Below are 22,351 nucleotides of genomic sequence, written 5' to 3' on the forward strand. Positions count from 1 at the left end.
ACAACCTCACTGCATCATCCGCAGTGGTCACAAAATCTAGTGGACTCCTAGTACCTGAAAGTGAACTAGGTCGCTGAGCAGAGGGTGGTTAGGAAAGAAAACTGAAAATGATTCTTTTGGAGGGAACCACTTCTGTTCCTGAAGAGGCAAAACATCCTAAGATTTTATGAGGATTCTTCTCTGTGGCTCTGTGGGTTGTTTAAACATTACAAACCTTATGCCAATGATGCTACAAAGGAGAAAGGGAGACCCTTATTACAAATGTTCAAACCCAAGGGATGCCTGGGTGGCTCAGTTGGTTAAACAAATGTTCAAACCTTGACCTCAGTTTAGCTAAGATTTTTACTCCATGTCCATAACGAGTGACAAAGCCAGTACAAAAATAAAGAGCAGTCACTTCCTCTTTTATGTTTAAAAAAGAGAGAAAGAGAAATGGGGGGGGGGGGAGGTGGATCTTACTGAACTCTGAACTTCCTTTCTCATAACCACAACTTACTACTGACTTACTTTGGTACAATGATTGCCGAATAAATAATAATCAGGCACCTTGTTGGTGCTGACTGATAAAGTTTTATCCAAAACTCTGCCTGGAACACTGCCTACTGATTCCACCCTTGAAAGGAGGCACACCAGGGATTCTGATTAGAAGACAAAACTGACCCAAGGCTACCATGAAACTTTGTGGCCACTACAGCTCCACTCAAAGGACTGACATTTTTCACGCCAAAATGAAACTAAACTCAAACCGGCAGGCTATTCTCAGGCACAAATCCACAGCCAGGTATCCTGGAGGGAGCTTGGATACTGAGTGCAGCCACCTGAGTTTGGGTCCAGGTCCTGCCATTTTCTTGCTCTGTGATGTTGGGGGAGTGGCTTAACTTCTCTGGGCATCAGTTTTCCCATGTTAGACAGAAAAAGGCTTTTGTTCCTGGTCCGGTCAAGCCAATTCCAACTGCACCCAACCTTCCTGTGAACAACAAATACAACTCTGGACAAAATTTTTAAAAGAGTAAACAAAAGAAGTCAGATTCTGGAGGGCAAGAATGAAATTTGTAGAAGGGGAATGGCCTAGCTTTTACTAGGAGAGCATGCCAGTCAGCAGCAAGCAATAGCTAAAACTCCAACCCCAAACCCTACGTTTTTCTGCCTTACGGAGCCAGAGGGCAGATTTCAGGTCAACCACAGCTACTGGGAAGTAGGAAGGGAATCTAAGAACAGAGACAGCCAAGAGAAGAGGACCCCAAATGTGTATAAACTCTATCCAAGTGTCTGGCTGAGTCCTGAACCATGCATGTGTGGGACAACCTCAGAGAAGCCTCAAAGATAAAACAAATGGAATTGACATCTGAGCTGATGTCCAAGAGACACTTATTGTCCAACCAAGACAACAGCTTACTAGGACAAAAATATCAACATTCTTCAGACAAACACAACTCAATCCCGTGTCTACAACATTATTAACACGATGTCCAGGATACAATCTAGAATCACTCAACCGACATAGGAGAAACCAGGACAATAGGACCAATCTCAAGAGAAAAATATAATCAAACCAAAAAACAAAGGGAGGAATAATTGCCAGTTGGTTGGGGCAATACTCTGAAATTATATGAGAGGCAAGGCATTTGGCTGCAAGTAACAGAAAACCCATCTTGAAAAGGTTTAAGCGGTTAAGAGAATTTGCTATCTAACAGAACAAAATTTCCAGGGAGGGAACTGTATCAGCGGTAGTTAATTCAGTGGTTCGATGACACCATGAAGGACACAGATCATCTCCTCCTCCCTCCACCCTGCCATTTATGGCTGGTCAGCCCTGTCTTTCATGGTCAAACAAAGTTACCACAGTTTCAAAGTATGACATGAGGTAAAGACAAATCCTTTGTCCTGTGTCCCCTTCCTTCTGGCTGTTACATTGAGCCTATGAGCCTATGAGCCTATGACTCTCGGGGCCCTATCACAGCCTTCTTGGGACCAAGAGGGGAGATCCTGATGACACTTTGAGGATAGCAAAGAAATAATTGGGAGAATCCTGAGTTTTTGATGACCCTGATAAGCCCCAATCAGGCTAACCCTAGAGCCACTTCCCTTCAGACAGTTTGTTAAGTGTTCTGTTATTAACAACCAAAGCATCCAGTCTGAGACAACCACCAGAATTGGGGAAATAGGAACGAGGTTGCCTTCCTGGTTTTATTAAAAAAGGAGACTACTGGGGTGCCTGGCTGGCTTAGTTAGTGGCGTGTCATACTCTTGATCTTGGGGTCATGAGTTCAAGCCCCATGTTGGGTGTGGAGATTACTAAAAAAAAAAGATAAATAAACTTTTTAAAAAGTAAAAAATAAAAAAATAAAGGCAGATCAGCATGCTTTAGAAAGATGTTTAAGCATGATAGCCCCAAATTGAGACAATTTAGCAACCAGAAAAATTAAAAGAAAATTGAAGAGATTAAAAAAGAAGTAATTCCATGTTGTTCAATGTCTTATACAATTAAACTCTTTTGAGTACCACCGGTAATATGCGTTAGATATTTTGAGAAAAATATAGCCCTGTATTAATATTAATAATTCTCTAATCTCTACCTCCATCCCTGACTTCTTAATATTCCCAGTGGCCTTTTGGATACCTAGACCTGGGTATACCACAGGTATCTCAAATTCAACTGTCTTTACCCACAGAATTCACTGTCTCTCCCCACAGGCCATCTCCTCCTCTTGAATTTACTACTGCTATTTATGATTTCTGCATTCATCAAATACCCCAACAAGAACTCGCTCAGCAGCTGACGATATTCATATGCTTTACTTCTGTGCTATGTGCCAGGCAAAGTCCTGCTCTGCCCCACACAGGCATTGCCATATTTGATCCTCACAACTCTATGAGGAAGGTACACCCTCCTTATCATCTACCCCTGTCTAAAAATGAGGGTGCAGGGGCACCTGGGTGGCTCAGTCAGTTAAGCGTCCAACTGTTGATCTCAGCAAGGCCATGATCTCACAGTTCGTGAAATCGAGCCCCGGGTTGGGCTCTGTGCTGACAGTGCAGTGCCTGCTCAGGATTCTCTCTCTCTCCCTCTCTCTGCCCCTCCCCCACTTGTGATCTCTCTCTCTCTCTCTCTCTCTCTCTCTCTCTGTCTCTCTCAAAATAAATAAATAAAACTTAATTTTTTTTAATAAATAAATAAAATGAGAGTGCTAAGGACAAGATACTTGCATAGCATTTGAATCTAGATCTTTCTCTTTTCCCTACTTCATAAAACAAATAGAAACCAACAGGCAAGAATTTCTCAACAGGCCTCTAAGCTTACTTAATTTCCAATCCATTTTCCCTTTTCTGTTCATTTTCACCCATGCTCCCCCTTCTCCCCTCCCCCTCCCCAAAGATGTCCTCGGGGTCCCCTTCCCTTACTTAGACACTCTCTTGTCAGCACTTAAAGATGTTGGCCCACCACCCTGAAAGGTCACGCTCACTTCTAATCCCAGAAGTCTTCCTCTCCCCTGCCTTCTGTCTGCCACCTCCAAATCTTCTCTTCCTGAAGCCTGACATTCCTGGTGCTTCGACTTCCTCCTAACACGTGTCCCTTCTCTCACACATCCTCTCTCACCTCGCAGACTCACTTCCTCATTCCCTCACTGCCTCAACTTCCTCAAAACCCAGCCCGGAACTTGGGCCCCTTCTGTGCAGCCTGCCCAGGACCCTGGGAAGCGAGATGCCTGCCCCCAGTGTTCCCACCACCAGCACGATTACAACACGTACCACACTGTGCTACACATGTTCGATCTACGGGTCTTTCCCGGAGACTGGGGACTGCCTGAGAGCAGAAACATGCCTGGTTTCCCTGTATTTCCCCACACAGAAGGGGCGGCCAAATATACCAGCTGGACCACACTGTGCTATTTCTTCTCTGTTACTCTCCTCTGGGTGGATTTTGGAAAAGACACACAGAGATGGAAACCATGCCTTCCGTGCTCCCGCCGAAGGCTGATCAGGGCTCCTGGCAGGGTATGTGAACCGTGAGCCTCAGACTCAGCCAGCCTGGGATTGTCACCCTCTTCAAATACTTCTTAGCTTCAAGACCTGGGGCAAGTTACTTAAGGTCCCTGAGCCCTAGATTCTTCAGGGAGTTAAAATGAGACTTAGCTCCTAAGGTGCTTTAAAGGAGATCATGTGTGAGCATTCAACTCAGCGCCTCAACAAATTAGAACAGGTCCCCAGGAAGCATTATCATTCCATGAACACAGCTGCTGTTTGTGACCCTTCCTTCCAAGTGACCCAAGACTTTGACAGTTCTCAGCTCAGCAACAAAGATGCAAGGAAATCAGCTGACTGTGGTCATATGACCATCCCAAGCCCTCAGACCAGAAGTCACTTTCTGAATTCTTTATTTGGGGATATGGCAAAAAAAAAAAAAAAAAAAAAAAATCCTATGGCCAAAAACAAACAAACAAACAAAAATCTACACATATGCAAACTCCCTCACTGGGAAAACAAAACAAAACAACAAAACAAGAACAAAACAAGCAAACAACAACAAAAACCCACAACGATTAAAGCACACATTTCTCCCACTAGGAGTTTCCACATCCCATCATTTTGCCAATTTTCCCACTGCTGCTGCCTCTGGAGATGATCTTAGTCACGGTCACATACCCCAGACCTGGCCTGACTGTTCTCACTCACCCTGCCCGGGACCTTTCCCCACCACACAGCTCTCCCACCCTGAGCCCCTCACTGCGCAGGAGAACTCGGGTCTGACTCCAGTGGGTCTGAACTCAGTCTAGGCTCTGCAGTTCTTAGGAAAACTCTTTATCCTCACTCAGCCTGTTTCCCCCTCTGTGAACAGGAACAACAATCCTAGCAAGTCTTAGTAGAGGGTAAAGATTCACAGGGACACAGTCTGAGAAATGGCCAGCTCATCGCGAGCCCACAGATACCAGCTGTCTTTCCTCCCTTCCCCATCACGCTCACCTCTACATTCCTTCCATACAACCCTGAATTGAAATCTATGTTTCAGTCCTGACTCTATGTAACTCTAGAAAAATCTTCTTAAAGGCACTATAACAGGAGCAACCTTATATGGCTCTGTAGGAATTAAATGAGTTAATGTACAGGGGCGCCTGGGTGGCTCAGTCGGTTAAGCGACTGACCCCTGGTTCGGGCTCAGGTCATGATCTCAGGGTTTGTGGGTTTGAGCCCCGATGTCAGGCTCCACAGCAGGCAGCACAGAGCCTGCTTGGGATTCTCTCGCTCTCCCTCTCTCTCTCTCTCTGCCCCTCCCCCGCTTGTGCTATCTCTCTTAAAATAAAAAAAAATAAACTTAATGAATAGATAAATAAATAAGTTAATATACAAAAACACTTAGAACAGTGCCCGGCACATAGCACATACTCAATAAACATCAACTCAAGCGAGCTGCATTTGAAAGCCTTATTTGAAGATGTCCAGGAAATAGCTCTTCTCCCAGCTAAGAGAGCCCCCCGTAGGGATTACAGAAGAACAAACACATTCACCAAAGCAGGAACAGGTCTACCCCTGATTTCATTTTTTTCCCTTGCACTTGACTTTTTGTCCCATCTGGGGCAGCCTGACACCCACTGGGGGCCTCGGGCACCAAATCAGAGAAGGTCTGAAGGGGAAAACAATGAGACCAGCTGTCATTTGGGCCCCCTCCTATCGGGAACCCCAGAGAATATAAACACATACTGACCTCAGCCCTTGGAAATCCCAGCTGGAGGCAACTCTCGGCAGAGAGCCACCACGGGGAATACGGGGATACGAGGCACCTCCTTGCGAGCATGCCGTTCCCACGTCTCCCGGAAGCTCTGTGCAGACCTTACCCAGCTCCTCCTCCCTCCCTCTGTGCTGATTCTGTTCGCAGAACACTTCTCTCTCAACCCACAGTATCCCCCAGGATAATCAGTTCCTTCTCTCTGCAGGAGCGGGACGGCTCTATGCTAGCATTAGAGACAGTACTCAGGTCAGACAAGTAGTTCCACCGAACCCAACAATTCCACTTTCAAAACCTCTTATCCTATACTTAGAATTCTACTCGGAAAAAGAACTCTCATCAGTGATATCTGAAAGCTCAAAGATACCGATCAAAATAATCTTGGGATATTGTGACGGAGTGAAAATACAACCTCTAATTATAAAGAATTCAAAATAATGCATTTATATCCTCTCTAGAAAGAAATAAAGCCTCCACAGTCCGTGGGCCAATTTCACAAGCCTCCAGGGCCTCTGCTCTATACTGTTCACAGTGATTTTCAAACTGCACTGACCATTACCCATAGTGAGAAACAGTTCATATTTGACCCAGTTCACACGTGCCTACGTACGCGCGCGTGAAATACAAGTTTTATGAGGCAATACTTACGCTTCCTGAGTATTATCCATTCTGACAGTTTTCTATTTGTTCATAGTGTTCATGACCTACTAAATTGATTTCATGACCCTTCATGAGTGACGATCCAGTTAAAAAATACATTTAGAGGAATTCAAGAAAACTCATCCCTAAGTGGAGCTGCAATAAGGTGTAAGGGCCAAGGGCAACAAGGCATTGAAGTCACAGAGTCCAGGCTTAGAAAACAGGCTGGCAAGACAGGGTATAGGGGAAGTCAGGTCAGTTATGTGAACACCAGATCTCCTTCCTAGGAGCTGGGTGGCCATGGGCAAGCCAATCTCATGCCCTAGGCTTACTCGGATTAAGACTCTCTGTAAATAATATTCTGGTGCTGACAAGATACGGTCTCTGAACCCAGACAGCAAATAAATCAGTTCTGTGAAAGGGCCAGTGAAACCCCACAGGCTTACTAATGATCAAGCAGACACAGTTTGGAGCTAACCTCTAAAAGACACCTGGAAGCATGGATTGGATTCCTCCTCACCCCTCTATGGACAAGGTACTCCTTCCCCCTGCAGCTGGGGGTGTTGAAGCCTGAGGCTCACAGGTGCATCCTCCCTCCCCATGGTCATGCCACCTTCCCAAGAGCAGCCTTCAACCAATGTCTCCTTGGTGTGGGTCCCCATCATCCCACCTCTTTCTTTTCTAAGTGTATTTATTTATTTTGAGAGAGAGAGAGAGAGCAGGGGAGGGACAGAGAGGGAGAGAGAGAATCCCAAGCAGGCTCCACGCTGTCAGCACAGAGCCCAATGCGGGGCTTGAACCCACAAACCATGAGATCATGACCTGAGCTGAAATCAAGAGTCAGGAGCTTAACCAACTGAGCCACCCAGGCGCCCCCAGCCCCCGCCACCATCGTCCCACTTCTGAAGGGCCATCCCAGCTCCAGCCATGGATTGGCTTTGGTCTCTATTACAACTACTGCACCAGGGTGCAGCCAGCCTCTTTCCCTGCTTCCCTCAATCCCTCATGCGTGTCATGCCCCAGACCTGATTCTCCAATAAGCCACCTGTGTGCAGATCTTCATCTTTTAAGACAAAGCAGCAATGATATTGGCCAAAGTCACAGGAGGAAAACTAAGTGAGAATGCTGACCTCAGGACATTTTTCCGAGGGTATTTTTGAGACCTTTTTTTTGTTTCCAGAGCTAACATTTAACGAGCAATCACATGTCTTTGCAAACCATGTCTCGTTCGATCTACATGGTGCCCTGGGAGGTAGGCTCAGGATCCTCACCTTCATTTCACAGACGAGACACCAAAGATTAAAGAGGCTAAGAAAGGACTCCACACGTGCTCGGCAGAGGAGCTGATGTCTGACCCCATCCTATCCCACCACAGCTCTATAATCACACTCGCCACACTGGATCACACAAATTCACTCTCGTGTCTGTCTCTTTGAGGATCTCCCCCTCTCCACTCCCCCCACAAGGGCCAGGACCTCATGTTCCAAATCTCAAGCTCTTGGTGCAGCACCAAGCACAAGGCAGGACCCAGATGGTTGGGAGTAATGGTGGCAGTATTCAGTGGCGATGGTGTTAGAATTCAGCATGTCCTGTGTGCCAAGCCCCGCGCTGTGCCTGTTACACAACAACATAATCATTTGGCTCCGCCTCTTCCCTATGAGGTAGGTGCTCTTATCAGGTGCAAGCAGTGGGCACTCACTAGGGACCCACCACAGAAGCCAGTACACTTCAGCAGACGTGCTCTGTATGAGGGCATGTTTTCTAGAGCTAAGCAGTCGTGCGGGCCTGAAATTGGTCTGGTAGGTTCCCCAAAATGCCAGCCATACTTTGCAGCTTCTCCCAGCAAGAGGAAGAGCCCATTTCCTCCTTTATTTCCTCCTTTAATTCTGGGATGGGCTTGTGGCTTGCTTTCACTGACCAAATATGTCACAAGTGACACTGTGCAACTCCAAGCCGAGGCTTCAAGAGGCCTTCCAGCCACTGCTTTGTGCACTGGGAACACGCTCACCTCCGTGAGACGAAGCACAGGCTAGCCTGATGGAAGACGAGAGACCACCTGGAGAAAGGCCCCGGCGTCCCAGGCCCATCAGCTGGGGCCCCAGATGTGTGAGCCCAGCCAGCAACCGCCAACCCCTGTCCAGACCAGAAGGGTCACACAGCTGAGCCCAGCCCAAATCACTGACCCACAGAAAGAAGAGCTAAATAAAACGGTAGTTATTTTAAGCCACTAAAGTTTGAGGTGATTTGTAACACACAACAGGTAATTGGTCTATTAGATGTCCAGACAGCCAAGAGCAGAACCACCAAAGGATTCGTCTCCAGGAATGGTGACAAATAAGCAAAAGAAAAGAACATAGAAGTGTTTACAACGTCCACCGGCAACCAGGAGAGCCAAGAATTCTGACCGGCTGGCAAACTACCACTTGTGACAAGCACCAGACTGTTCTAATACCTAAAAACAAGGAGAGTGCTTCTTCATTTCATACTTTGCAGCAAAACAGACCAGGCTCTCCCCCAAACATACCCTCATATGTTTGATAAGATAAAGAGGTCTAGAGTTGCACATCTGTTTTTACTGAAGTCAAGTGAGAGATCAAATCGGATACATCATCCCAAAGGAAAAGGAAATCGCGGCTGTGGGGACCGGGGCAGGGCTTGCTGTGTTCACCTACATGTTTTCCCACCAGACAGAGCTGGCTGACATGTGCCAGTGCCCCTCGCGGTTGACACGGCCCTCCCTGTGCCAACAGAAGGTGAGCAGAAGTGACATATGTCCCTTCCAGGCGGGAGCAGTTAGGAAATGAGTGTGCTTTTGGGGCACCTAAGTTAGTTGAGCCTCCGACTTCGGCTCAGGTGGTGATCTCACAGTTCGTGAGTTCAAGCCCTGCATCCAGCTTTGCACTGATGGTGTGGAGCCTGCTTGGGATTCTGTCTCTCCTTCTCTCTGACCCTACCCCACTTATGCTCTCTCTCGCTCTCTCTCCAAATAAATAAACTTAAAAAAATAAAATAAACGTTAAAAAAATTATTAAAAGGAATACTACGTGGCAATGAGAAAGAATGAAATATGGCCCTTGTAGCAACATGGATGGAACTGGAGAGTGTGATGCTAAGTGAAATAAGCCATACAGAGAAAGACAGATACCATATGGTTTCACTCTTATGTGGATCTTGAGAAACTTAACAGAAACCCATGGGGGAGGGGAAGGAAAAAAAAAAAAGAGGTTAGAGTGGAAGAGAGCCAAAGCATAAGAGACTGTTAAAAACTGAGAACAAACTGAGGGTTGATGGGGGGTGGGAGGGAGGGGAGGATGGGTGATGGGTATTGAGGAGGGCACCTTTTGGGATGAGCACTGGGTGTTGTATGGAAACCAATTTGACAATAAATTTCATATATTGAAAAAATAAATAAATAGAATCCTACAGTAAAAAAAAAAAAATTATTAAAAAAAGAAATGAGTGTGCTTTCTCATGTTTTCTCCCCATCCATTGGGCTAACGGAGAGAAAGCTGGAACCCTCAATGACTGCATGGAAAAATGCCTGACCAGGATCACCCACAATGGTCTGGGCCATGAGAAAGAAATCGCTTTCTGTTAAGCGGCAGAGACTTTAAGGCTTATCTGTTACAGCAGCTTTAACAGATTCTTACTAGTATGTTAACTAGCATAGATGTTTTGTTTTTTTCTTTTAATATATTTTCAGTGTTTTTATTTATTTTTCAGAGAGAGAAAGACAGAGCATGAACGGGGGAGGGGAAACACAGAATCCGAAGCAGGCTCCAGGCTCCGAGCTGTCAGCACAGAGCCCGACCTGGGGCTCCAAGTCGCAAACCGTGAGATCATGACCTGAGCCGAAGTCGGACGCTTAACCAACTGAGCCACCCAGGTCCCCCATTACAGACGTTTTTAAATGCAAGTCCTAAAAACAGTTTGAGCTCCAAGTTTTCCGTGTATTAGCAGAACTAAATTATTTGATGGGAAAATTGTCAGAATGCCCTGGCTTCCTGGTTCTACAGTGTGCACCCGATGGGCAACATTGAAATAAGAAGCAGATGTCCTCCCCAAGAAGGCAAACGGTACCAGCCCTCAGTGACTGACTCCAGAAGGTGCTCGTCTCCCATACAGATGTCACTTCTGTGTGTACAACTAAAAAAGTCCCAGCTGATATTTTTGAGGTTCAGCCTCAGTGATTTACACTTGCTTTTTAAATGTTCTCTTAAGGGGCCCCTGGGTGGCCCAGTCAGTTAAGCATCCAACTTCGGCTCAGGGCATGATCTCCGTGAGTTCGAGCCCCGCATCAGGCTCTGTGCTGACAGCTCAGAGCCTGGACCTCCTTCAGATTCTGTGTCTCCCTCTCTCTCTGCTCCCCACCCCTACTCGCACTCTGTCCGTCTCTCTCTCAAAGATAAATAAACATTAAAAAATAATAACAAAATGTTCTATTAAAGTATAATAACAGAAAAGTGCTTACAAGTATACAGCTCAGTGAAATGTCATGATCTGAACACATCAGTGTAACCAGCACTCAGATCAAGAAAGAGAACACTGGTGGCATCCCAGAAGCCTCTCTCAGGGATTACCCCCTGGTAATGGCTGTCCTCCCTTCTGACCCCTCTAGTTACTTTCACCGGCTCCTGAACATCAAGTAAATGGGATCATACAGAAGGTACGGTGCCTGGCTTTTGCAGCTGTCGTTACCCCTGGGAGAGTCATCTATGTTACACATAGCTGCAGTTTGTTCCCGTACGTTGCTGTAAGATATTCCATTGTGTGTCCACTATTCTGCTATTAGACAACTGAGGTGGCTTCTAGCATATGTTATATTGGAAGACATTCTTTTCACTCCACTCCACCAGGGCCCATGATGAACAAAGGCAGGGACTTCAGGAGAGGAACTGTTCATCTTCACAGAGAAACACAGGCAAAGCATGAGACTGTGTCCCCAGGTTAGCAGCATTCACATATTTTTTAAAATCATTTCCCAACAGGCTCTATGAAGGGCAATTTGCTGGGGGTGGGGGGAATGGGAGGGGGAGAGTTCAACCAAAAGTGATCAAAGCCTGTAAACTAGAAAGTGATATAGTTCTCATAAAAATCACAGATCAAGCCATAGAAAACTAGCACCAAAACCCAAATCACAGGACTCCCTCTTACAGTCATTTCTCCCCTATACCATTCTGTTCAGTCAACAGGTATTTACTGAGCACATCCTATGAGCCAGGTTTGGAGCTGGGTACTTGAGAAAGAACAGGAAGTGAGACAGATGTGGCCCCTACTCTCACAAAACTGACACTCTGGTGGCAAAGACTAAACACTCAAACTAACATACAATTAGAAAATGTAAAGCTGACAAGGAGTTATGGGATTGTACAAGGGGGGACCCGGTTTGGAAAAGCAGGGAAGGCCTCTCTGAAGAAGTGACACTGAGCTAAGTACTGAAAGAGGAGTAGGAGGCAAGCTGGGGGAGAGGAGAGGAAAGAGCAGTTGAAGCTGAAAACAGAGCATGTGCAAATGCCCTGGGGTAGGTAGGAGCATATCATGGTTGAAGAAGACAAGTTGGGTCTTCAGCTAGAAAGTGAAAAGTGGGTAAAAGGGAGGTACAAGTGAGGTTCATGAGGACCCAGGGCAGACAAGGACTTGTAACTCATATGAAAGACTCTGGACTTAATCCTGGGAAGAACAGAAATGCCAGCCATCAAAAGAGGTGTATCTGGGGCGCCTGCGTGGCTCAGTCAGTTAAGCGTCCAACTCTTGATTTCGGCTCAGTTCATCATCTCACGGTTCATGAGATCAAGCCTCAGGTTGAGCTCTGTGCTAACAGTGCAAAGCCTGCTTGGGGTTCTCTCTCTCTCTTTCTCTCTACCCCTTTCATGCTCATGCTCACAAGCACATTCTCTCTCTCTCTCTCTCTCTCTCCCTCTCTTTCCCTCAAAAATAATCTTTTAAAAAAAGAAGAAGAAAAAAAATTTTTAAAAAACATGAGTATCTAACTGAAATACAAGGAGGTCCCTTGCCACTCTATATGCCGATCTTCCTTCCCTAGGTGCACTATTTGGCCCAGAATGAATTATCAATACTCCCAACCATACATTTTGCCATGTACATAAAAACAACCCAGATAACTATTGAAATTCTCATTTGCAGCAACGCCAAAGTTCTAAATAATGGCCCCCACTTTGGGGAGGGAAAGGAGATCTTCAAAATATGGTTAGCTCCTAAAAATCACCCAAGCGCACCATCACAAGACTAGAGGCACTCCTGCAGACTTCACCCTCCACCTTCACCCACATTATTTGGCAGCTTCTTCTTCAACCCAAAAGAGCACGTAAACATTCCATCTGGAGGATGAAGGGAACTCAAAATTTAAAAAGTGAAATGGTCAGAAATCTATTTCAAGTTGAAATGCCATCAACACGTTTTCAAAATGAAGACAGCAGATGGGACCATCACAGATCTCAATTCAGCTTCTGAGGTTTCCCACAAATTAAAGATTCCAAAGCCAGGAAACTGTTGCACAGAAAACACTGTTGCTCACCCGTGTTCCTGTCACAGCTCTGACCCCAGCTAAGAGTTTCTCACTCAGAAACATTGTGAGTTGCACCTGCACCTAATACTATTGCCCACAGCATGTAAACACGTTCATTCTTGCATCAAGTCCTTGACTCAGGTTCATTGCACTTGCCTCCCCAACGGGATTATAGAGTCAGTAAGGACAAGACGGCACCCAGCCCCAGGAATAAATGCAAATAGCTGCCATTTATCAAGCACTCAGTGCATGTCAGGCGAGGCACTAAGGAATTACTGGACGTGTGCCCTATAAACAAGATACTATTGTTTCCTTTTACCTCTGAAGAAACAGAAGCTCAAAGTGTTTAAGGAAATATGTTCCTCGGCCCTGTACCAAGAAGCCAAGATTTGAGGCAATGCCTTTCAATTTCCAAAGCACAAACTCCTCACTACCCATGCAGCATGGGCTCCATTAACACGTGTTGGATAAGTGACAGCAGCCGGGCGGGAGAAAGGCAGTGGGAGGATTCCTTTCAGAGGAAAAATCATTTCCACGGCCCTCTCCGCCTAAGGATGCAGGGAAGAGAGATATCCCTATTGTTAGAACCGTAAAAATAACCCAGTAACCACCTCCCAAAATAGAACAATCAACAATATGACTGACACGAAAATCCAAACGTCTCTCTATGACGTGAGACCCTCAGTGCTCCGGTGACACCCCCCACAACCTCTAAATGGTCATTTCAGCTTCTCGTACCTGCCCTCCAAGCCCACAAGCCTGGAATTTCGGGATCTGAGTCACAGCAATTACTGTTTCAAATGCGCTTCATGCTCCTTTTTCAAACGTTTAGCCACTTCCCTCACCCTCTTTAGAACAATGACAACAAGCACCTCCTAGTCACTATCCTGCCTTCACAAGGTCCAAACCCTCCTATATGACGTTGATCTCCAAGCGCCGCCCCTCCCCAACCCAAGCACACCCTACTTCCCATTCCCTGCATGTGCCCTGTTCTCTCCTTTGTGTGTCTCAACTTGAGTTGTCCTCTGCGTGAAACACCCTTCCCAGCCCCCAGCCTCCTGTCAATCTGGGAACTCCCACTCCTGCTGTAAGATTGTTCCCAAATGTTACCTCCTCTGTGGAATCTTCTCCACCCCTCCCAGGAGTAAGGATGTCATCCCACTTCTCATTTATGTGGCAGAACTAACTGGCCATGTGCTGTTCTCCCCACAAATGACCAGGAAGATCGTCAAGGGCACAAGGATAGATTCCTCTCCAAAGCCCATACTGCAACGGGACATTTTACAATACATTTCTTCTAAGTTATTTATTAGTTACTGTTCTCCTTCCACTAGAATGTAAATTCCATGAGGTCAGGGACTCTGTCTGGTTCACCGCTCTAGTACCTGAAACATGGTAGGCACTCAGATATTTGCTGAGTGAATGAATGGACAGATGGACAGATGGCTAGATGGATGGTAGAATGGATGGATGGTTGGGTGAACTGATGGATGAATGGACAGCAGATGGAAAAATGGCTGAATAATAGATAGATGAACGGATTAGTGAGTGGGTTGGTGGGTAGATAGATGGAGAGATAGATCGTTGGATCAAGCAGGATCATGCTTCACCAGCCCAGGGTCATAGAGTCATGGAGACAGAGCAGGATTTGAAATCAGGCCTATCTGATTTTTTGAGCCTGTATTCTCAATTCGATTTATACTGCCTATCTAGAAACCCAAAGTCTGGTCACTGGACAGCAGCAAGATAAAAGAAGAAAGAGTCTAAAATTCCCGCCCCCCACCTGGGAACATGGTTATTGTTGAGCTAAATTAATTTCCATCTACTTAGTAAATGCCAAGACTCAACAGGAAGGCATCTGAACCCTCCTAGTCTGGGTCTCAGTTCCCCTTCTGACTCAGTAGGGCAACGCTCTGTGTGTGGGCTGAGGGAAAAGGAGACATCCAGGAGACACAAACAAGCAAGACAGAGGACAATAAAAAGTAACAGCAACAATACCAATAGCAATATTGAAAGATTCATACTCCTGAATAAAAGCCACCGTCTCTTCCAAACCTCACTGGAGCCTACAATTGTGATGTCGTTCAATTCTCAGCTACATCGAGTTTTCTTCCAACACCAACCATTTCCAGGAAAAACAATGATGCTCCTTCTCTATTCACAGGAAGGAACAGCCAGTATGAAATTAGACCCAGAGGTAAAACAGGACGAGGCTTGACATTAGGCAAAAGTGGGTGTGGGGAGGATGGTTTAAGGGTAGAAACTAACATACCCCTATGTGCTCATAATCCCCTGTAGTTCTTTTACAATAAGAAATAAAAAGCATCTATTCAGTGCCCAACGTTGTGTTAGAGAGGCATTAAAGACATGTTAGCACCAAACCGAGATCAGAAAAGACGGAGATCATTTTCTGCATGTGATTCAATGAGGCTTACTGTGAAACTACTTACAAATTACCTTCCAAATGAAAGCAAACACCGCCTAAGCCAACAAAATGAACAGCTGTAGAACATCGGACCTCGACCCAGGGTAAGGAAGGTATCTGGGAGTCAAGGAGAGTAATCCTGTGTCCCTAAAAACTGGCTTTCAGTTCAGATGCCTCTCACTGAAATGCTTTACGCTCCCTTTTTACTTATTCTCAACCTGTCAGCTCAAACTTGTTCCTCCACCTCTGAAATGATCTGATTTTTTCTCCACCTCAAACTGCAACCCCTAAAACAAAAAGGAAGCCAGTTCATTATCTGAGTTATTAGCCAGAAGGTGATGAAGTTCTTTGTCGAACTGGGAGAGAAGCCATCTTCGGGTAGCTATCTGATTCTACTAAATATTCTTCTTACTCGCGACCATGGCACAAAGAAAGATTCAGGGCTTTTCTGCAGAATGTGACAGAGATAAGACCTTCTCTGTATCTTCACCCAGGATATGAGCAGCTTCACACAATACAGATTTTTTAGCTCTGGCTCCCTGGCAACTCAGACTTTCTCCAATTACTTCGAAGGATGGGAAGTTATTTGCCTTTCGTTTTTGGTTTTTCATTCTCAGACCAAAGGATTCCCTGACTCCACCCCAACCACTGCATAGGGTAGTATCCCCCTTATAAATTCTCATGTACCCTATACACTTCCTACAAAGTACTTAACAAAAGTAAGCTTAAATATAGTTACAATGATTGGTAGAATATTGATCTTTTAATGTTTATTTTTGAGAGAGAGCTCAAGTTGGGGAGGCACAGGGCAGGGCAGGGGGGGACAGAGGATCCGAAGGGGGCCCTACAATGACAGCACAGAGCCCAACATGGGGCTTGAACTCACAAACTGTGAGATGATGACCTGGGCTGAAGTTGGACGCTCAACCGACTGAGCAACCCAGGTGCCCCATGATTCACAGAATATTTACACTGTAAGCTGCGTGATATTAGGATCTTCTTGAGCTCATTCACCATAGTATTCCTGCCATCTAAAATAATTCCTGACATATAGAACTTAATGAGTGAATATTTTTTGGAAGCATGAATGGATATATAGAATGATAAATGGATGGAGGGATGGATGGAAATGGATGGATGCATAAATGCACGTAAATATATAAGGTTCCTACCAGATTTTCAAGCAGCCATCACACCTCCAAATGCCACATGTAAACACTGTGGATTTTGTATACCCTATAAAAAGCCCAACAATCTATCTATATGATATCACACAATTTTAATGGAGAAATAGGATGAGTCAAGCCAAAGGATCCATGAAATTAGATCAAATGCCAAAAATGATGAGACCAAGCTTTTGAATGCATCATCCAGACATGGTGAAATATTTAGCTGATCCCCCTACCCACCCAAGAAGTAATTAGACTACAAAGTCAAAGGAGCAGAACATGGATTTTAAATTGTACTTAGTAGTAATTTAACTACCTGTAGCTGAAAAGCATCAAAAGGAGATGCATATTCTCAAAACTGTGACATACTGATGTATTTACATGTTTTTTATATACACACATGTGTGTGCGTACGCACAGAGACAGAAACAAAAGCTAGGCAGAAAAAGAGAAAGAAGAAAGAGAGACTCCAATAACAAGAATACATATAAATAATTGTCAAACCTTTGGTTCATCCTTTGACCAATTACTTTCTCTGTTATCTTTTTTTTTCTTGACCCAAAGACACCATAAGCATGCTGGATGTGGTTCTAGGCAGGACACCTGAAGTATCACCAGTACTCAGGAACAACATATTTTTTTAATTACTTTCTAAGAACCTGCATATCATATCAGTTACATTTCCAAGGTGGTATTTTCCATATTTACTTAGAAAGGCATTCTGTTGCCCAGTGACAAAGCTTTTTGAGCTTGCCCTGGGTGCCTGACAGCTCAAAATGAATTTACTGTTGCCTCTCCAACAAATCAGCCCTCCTTTTTAAGACCCAGCATTAATTCACTTAAATATTTTTTTAATGTTTGTTTATTTTGGAGGGAGAGAGAGCGAGCTCGCATGACCAGGGGAGGAGCAGAGAGAGGGAGACACAATCCAAAGCAGGCTCTGTGCTGACAGCAGAGAGCCCAATGTGGGGTTACCGGTTTTTAAATTTTTTGAATATTTAGTTATTTTTGAAAGAGAGAGAGCATGCACGTGAGCAGGGGAGGGACAGAGAGAGAGGAAGAGAGAAAGAATCCCAAGCAGGCTTCCACACTATCAGGCCAGAGCCTGAGGTGGGTCTCAATCTCAGGAATCAAACCCTGAGACCATGACCTGAGCCAAAATCAAGAGTCAGACGTTTAACTCATTGAGCCACCCACGCACCCCTCACCTGAAGATTTTTATTTCAAATGGGACTTTGAGCCTAAAATCCCACTTCAGGTGGAAAAAATAAAAAAGTCAAACCATCAAATACAAAGTCAAAGAGCTTCTGCCTTTTACCCACATTGAAGCCTCAGGACACATTCAGAAAAAGCTAAGAGGTGAGCAGAGTTTCCCTCACAGTCCTCTGGGATCTGCTTCTGGAAGGGAAATGGAATAATAGAAGGCTGCTTCAGTAGCTCACAGCCTGACTTACCGATTATACAAAAAACAAACCAACAAACAAAAAAACAAAAAAAAAGCCCTCTTTATGAGAAAGTCCTACCTAAAGTATAAGATATTACATTATAAGTTGCCAGGGAAAACTATGCCAAAAATAAAATTAACCTGTGATTCAGCTTTGATTGTTGTTTTTAAAAAGAGCACACTTTAATCTCTATGTGTTGACTACACACGAAAATAAACTTGTATCCCATAGAGTTAAACGGGATAAAAACGGCAATGTTTGAATTCACGCAACATTTTGGGGTTCTTAAAGAATAACTTCTATTAAAAGGTTAAGAAAAGTGCTTTCAGATCTACACAGGAAAGGGAAGAGCTGGCTTACTCATTATAATCATCCCTGCTAGGTTTTCATAGTCAGAAAACTAGTGAGCTGGGGTTTTTCTAGAGAGTCCCTGACAAGTTGAGATCTTTCTCACGAGGAAAGGGTAAGAAAAGAGAATCTAAACAAGCCTGGCTGGCTGAGCAGTGCACTCACTGGTACTGCCCAAAGTCTATGAAGAAACACATCTGAGAGGAAAACCTACCTAAATACACGAAACTGGCCTAGTCATTCGATGACTTCCAGAATGAACTTCTCCCACTTTGACAGTTTCCTACCATGAATCAAGTAATAATGATCGTCTCACTTAGAGTCATGGATACTTACTGTGGATATTTCTCTTATACCTTGGTGTATACCATAACTCTATGAGATAGGTACTATTAGCCCCATTTTACAGATGAGGAAACTGAGGCCACTACAGGTGGATGACTTGCCCAAGTTCACAAAGCAAGTAGGTGGCAGAGCAGAGATTGAAACTCAGTTCTACCTGACTCTAACCCCACGCTATGAATTCTGAACCTCTAAATTGTATTGTTTGCCTGTTTATACTAAAGTGACTTCCTTTAAAAAAAAAAAACAAAAAAAAAACAGTTTTGGGGCTCCTGGGTGGTTCAGTAGGTTAAGCATCTGACTTCAGGTCAGGTCATGATCTCACAGTTCATGAGTTTGAGCCCCACATCGGGCTCTGTGCTGACAGCTCAGGGCCTGGAGCCTGCTTCAGATTCTGTGTCTCCCGCTCTCTCTGCCCCTCCCCCGCTTTCTTTCTCTCTCCCTCTCTCTCTCTCTCTCTCTCTCAAAAATAAACATTTAAAAAAAAATTTTTTTAATTAGTTTTTTTCTGCCAAACTGCAAAAGCTTCTTGGGGTGAGAGTCTAATTCCACCCAAAATCTTGTTTTCATTACAATTAACACACAAATGCAAGTTCTAAGGTCCTCTAAAGAATGCCAGAGAAAAGTCAATCTTGCTTCTCTGAGGGTCCCATTTATTATCCAGAATTTAGTTTCATAATACAGATGTTCAGCCCTAGCACTCTGTCACCAGAGGCCTTAAGCTACCTCACAGAGAGTGGTTTTATAGAACATAGAGACCGTGGGTAACAAAAAGGGGAGAAATTTTATGGCAATCTAGAATTTTGTCCTCTAGCAGTACAAAAACAAGGGAAACTATTCATAAGCTCCCCTGATCACACAGAAATCCATGATTTCCCATGGCTGATGGACTTTCCATCCTTCCTCCCTCAGCCCATCCCAGCATCCCCAATTTCCACGGCAGCACAATGGAGCACGGAGGCTCAGGGGGTTCCCTGCCTTAGGATCATCTTACACAACTCCTACCCAAGAATGGCACAGACTAAACCCCCTCTCCCCTTCTACTTTTGAAATGGAACACCGCCACCCTAACTTGTAGCCAGGAACAGGACAACTTGAAATTAACACCACATTTTCCATATACCCCTTTGTAACATGGTGTGGGTATACGATTAAGTTCTAGCTAATAGCTCAGACGCAGAAGTATCTTGCAGCAAGTTCCATAAGGGACAGTGAGCATGTGACCTTTGCCTGTCTTTTTACCCTTTCCTCCTTCCTGCTGGCTGAAACAAAGATTTGATGACTGGATAATCTAGCATCCTTCTTACTTAGACCATGAGTTAATTGTCACCTCCTGGATGGTGGAGCAGAAAACTGAAAGGAGATAGGACCCTGGGCTCTGGACCTCTGACTAATGTAAGAAACTAAAACCTTATGTATTCTTGGGGTACCTGGGTGGCTCAGTCAGTTAAGCATCACACTTCAGCTCAGGTCATGATCTCACAGTTCATGAGATCGAGCCCCACTTTGAGTGAGTTCAGGCTCCGCACTCTCTCTCTACCCCTCAAGGGATTCTCTCTCTCTCTCTCTCTCTGAGAGAGCCCCTCATTCACTTGCATACTATTTCTCTCTCTGAAAAATAAATAAATAAATAAATAAATCCTTATGTGTTCTCTATAAAATGTTGATCCCATTTAATTGGGTGTACTTTCAGAGGAAATCGGTGGTGCCAAAATATTCAGGTGGCTCCAAAATCAGTCCCAGGCAACTCTGAGCAGATCAGAAGATAACCTTCTCCCCTTCCTGGATGCCTCCCTCCAACCTAAGCATCTCTATGTCAGGGGCTGCCAATCCACCCTATCCCCTCTCTCTTGCTCCTTCCTACTCCAGCCCAGATGGAATAAACTGCCAAAACAGTAACATGGGTGACCAGATGTTCACAGCTGCATTTCAGCTCTCACCTAGCAGCTGGTTCCATGGCAAAGCAACTCTCTAGGGACAGTCTTCTCTCACACCAGCCCCCACCTTGGGGGAGCTGGGGGACAATTCCAGGGGCTGATCTTTTCTGAGCACTTACTCTGTGCGAAGCTCTGATCCAAACATCTCCCATGCAACAGCTTTGGGCTAGTCAGCAACTTTTTAAGGTAGGTCCTGTTTATTGGACCCATTTTATACACAAGACACCTGAGCTCAATAACACGGCTGGGAAGCCTCGAAGCCAAATTCAAACCCACAGTGACCTGCCTGATGGCCTATACATGTATGTGCACTACCCTACACTGCCCCTCAGGGAGAGGAGAAAAATAAAGGTGATTAATAATAATAATAATAATAATAATCGTAAGTACTTCTACCTCTGAAGTTGCCGTATTTGATGAGAAACTTTAATTCTGCTTTACTCTCACTACACCAGAAAATTCCTACCACTTTCCAGGCTTTGAAAAACAGGATCTCCTGCTTCAGGTATGTCATCACCTACACATCCGGAGTGACTTCCCCAAGCATCAGTGACTGCAGAGCGGGTGGGAAAGCAGCAATAAAAATGTTCAAAAATCACCCTGGACACCAGCAAGAGACAAAGACAGAAACAGATGCATGGAAGTGAAAGGTAACCTCAAAGATCATCTACACATTCCAGCACTAAGACACACTGATATTCTGCTTCGGGGGCCAAAGTTCTAGAAAACAATCTGTTTGCAAAAGAGCCTAAGCTGTTGCCACTTTAAAGGGATTTGGAAAGACCTGAAACTAACATAACACTGGATGTTAATTATACTTCAATTAAAATAATAATAATAAAATTGAAATAAGAGCATATAAAACTGGAGGGGCACCTGGGCGGCTCAGTCGGTTAAGTGTCCGACTCTTGATTTCAGCTCAGGTCATGATCCCATGGTTCGTGGGTTCAAGCCTCATGTCGGGCTCTGTGCTGACAATGTGGAACCTGCTTGGGATTCTCTCTCTTTCTCTCTCTCTCTGCCCCTCCTCTGCTCACGTGTACCTTCTCTCTCTCTCTCTCAAAATAAATAAACTTTAAAAAAGAGAGTATGTAAAACCGGAAAAAAATTATAAAGGGATTTAGGAAGTTCTCTGGTGCAGAGTGTGAGGCTGGCTGGGGCTCCACATCTTGGTAAGAGAGGCTGGGAAGGTCTGAAGGCTCACTGTATGAGCCAGCTCTTCCCTGGATGTCAGGTGAAGGAACCTGAGAGTCTCAGAAGACAGCAGTGCCACAATGAGAGCACCGTGTATGACTGACAATGCCACCTACACTCACCAGGGATTACTGGACTTTTCCCTGGGGGGTTGGAGGTGCTATAACATAAAAAATAAATAAATAAATAAATCAGTACTAAGTCACGTCACAGACTCTTGAATGCTCAAATGCTTTCTTCTCCTGATCTAAACCCCACTCCCCAGTGTGGTCAATTTGCCCCTAAGACACGCCCCAGAAATGAGACATTTCTCACCAAACTCAACCACACATGCCTCAGATTTGGGGAGGGGGAAAAAAAAAAAACTTCCCAGAACAGAAGTTGCAAACTTGAATGCCTACCAGAGACAGAAATTCTGGGTGAGGTGGGCCTGGTTGGGAAGGACTGAGATAAAATGGTGAATGTGTGCCCCCCCCAACTATGAAAATAACTCCAAATGACTGTTCCAACAAGAAAGTAGGACCAATTCTCAGCAAACTCAAAGCTGGAAATTCAAGGATGTATGTGAAATCTCCCAGTTCTGAATGTGGACATCAAATTCAAA

The 22,351-nt window shown here is 44.8% G+C and overlaps 1 protein-coding gene across 3 annotated transcripts in view; it reads right to left on the reverse strand.

Annotated features, from left to right (window-relative positions):
* The window catches only part of PRKCB (protein kinase C beta), a 332,144-nt gene that overhangs the window by 307,621 nt on the left and 2,172 nt on the right, over window positions 1–22,351 (reverse strand). The window contains exon 1 of one of the 3 annotated variants that reach the window (XM_058711143.1): window positions 20,950–21,889. The exons of the other annotated variants lie outside the window; for them this stretch is intronic. Coding sequence (XP_058567126.1) covers window positions 20,950–21,067 — 118 coding nt within the window. The 5' untranslated portion in view covers window positions 21,068–21,889. Of the gene's footprint in view, window positions 1–20,949; window positions 21,890–22,351 lie in introns of those variants that run through there. 3 annotated transcript variants of the gene reach the window in all.

Source organism: Neofelis nebulosa, chromosome 18 (assembly GCF_028018385.1).
Source record: "Neofelis nebulosa isolate mNeoNeb1 chromosome 18, mNeoNeb1.pri, whole genome shotgun sequence".
Taxonomy (NCBI): Eukaryota; Metazoa; Chordata; class Mammalia; order Carnivora; family Felidae; genus Neofelis; species Neofelis nebulosa.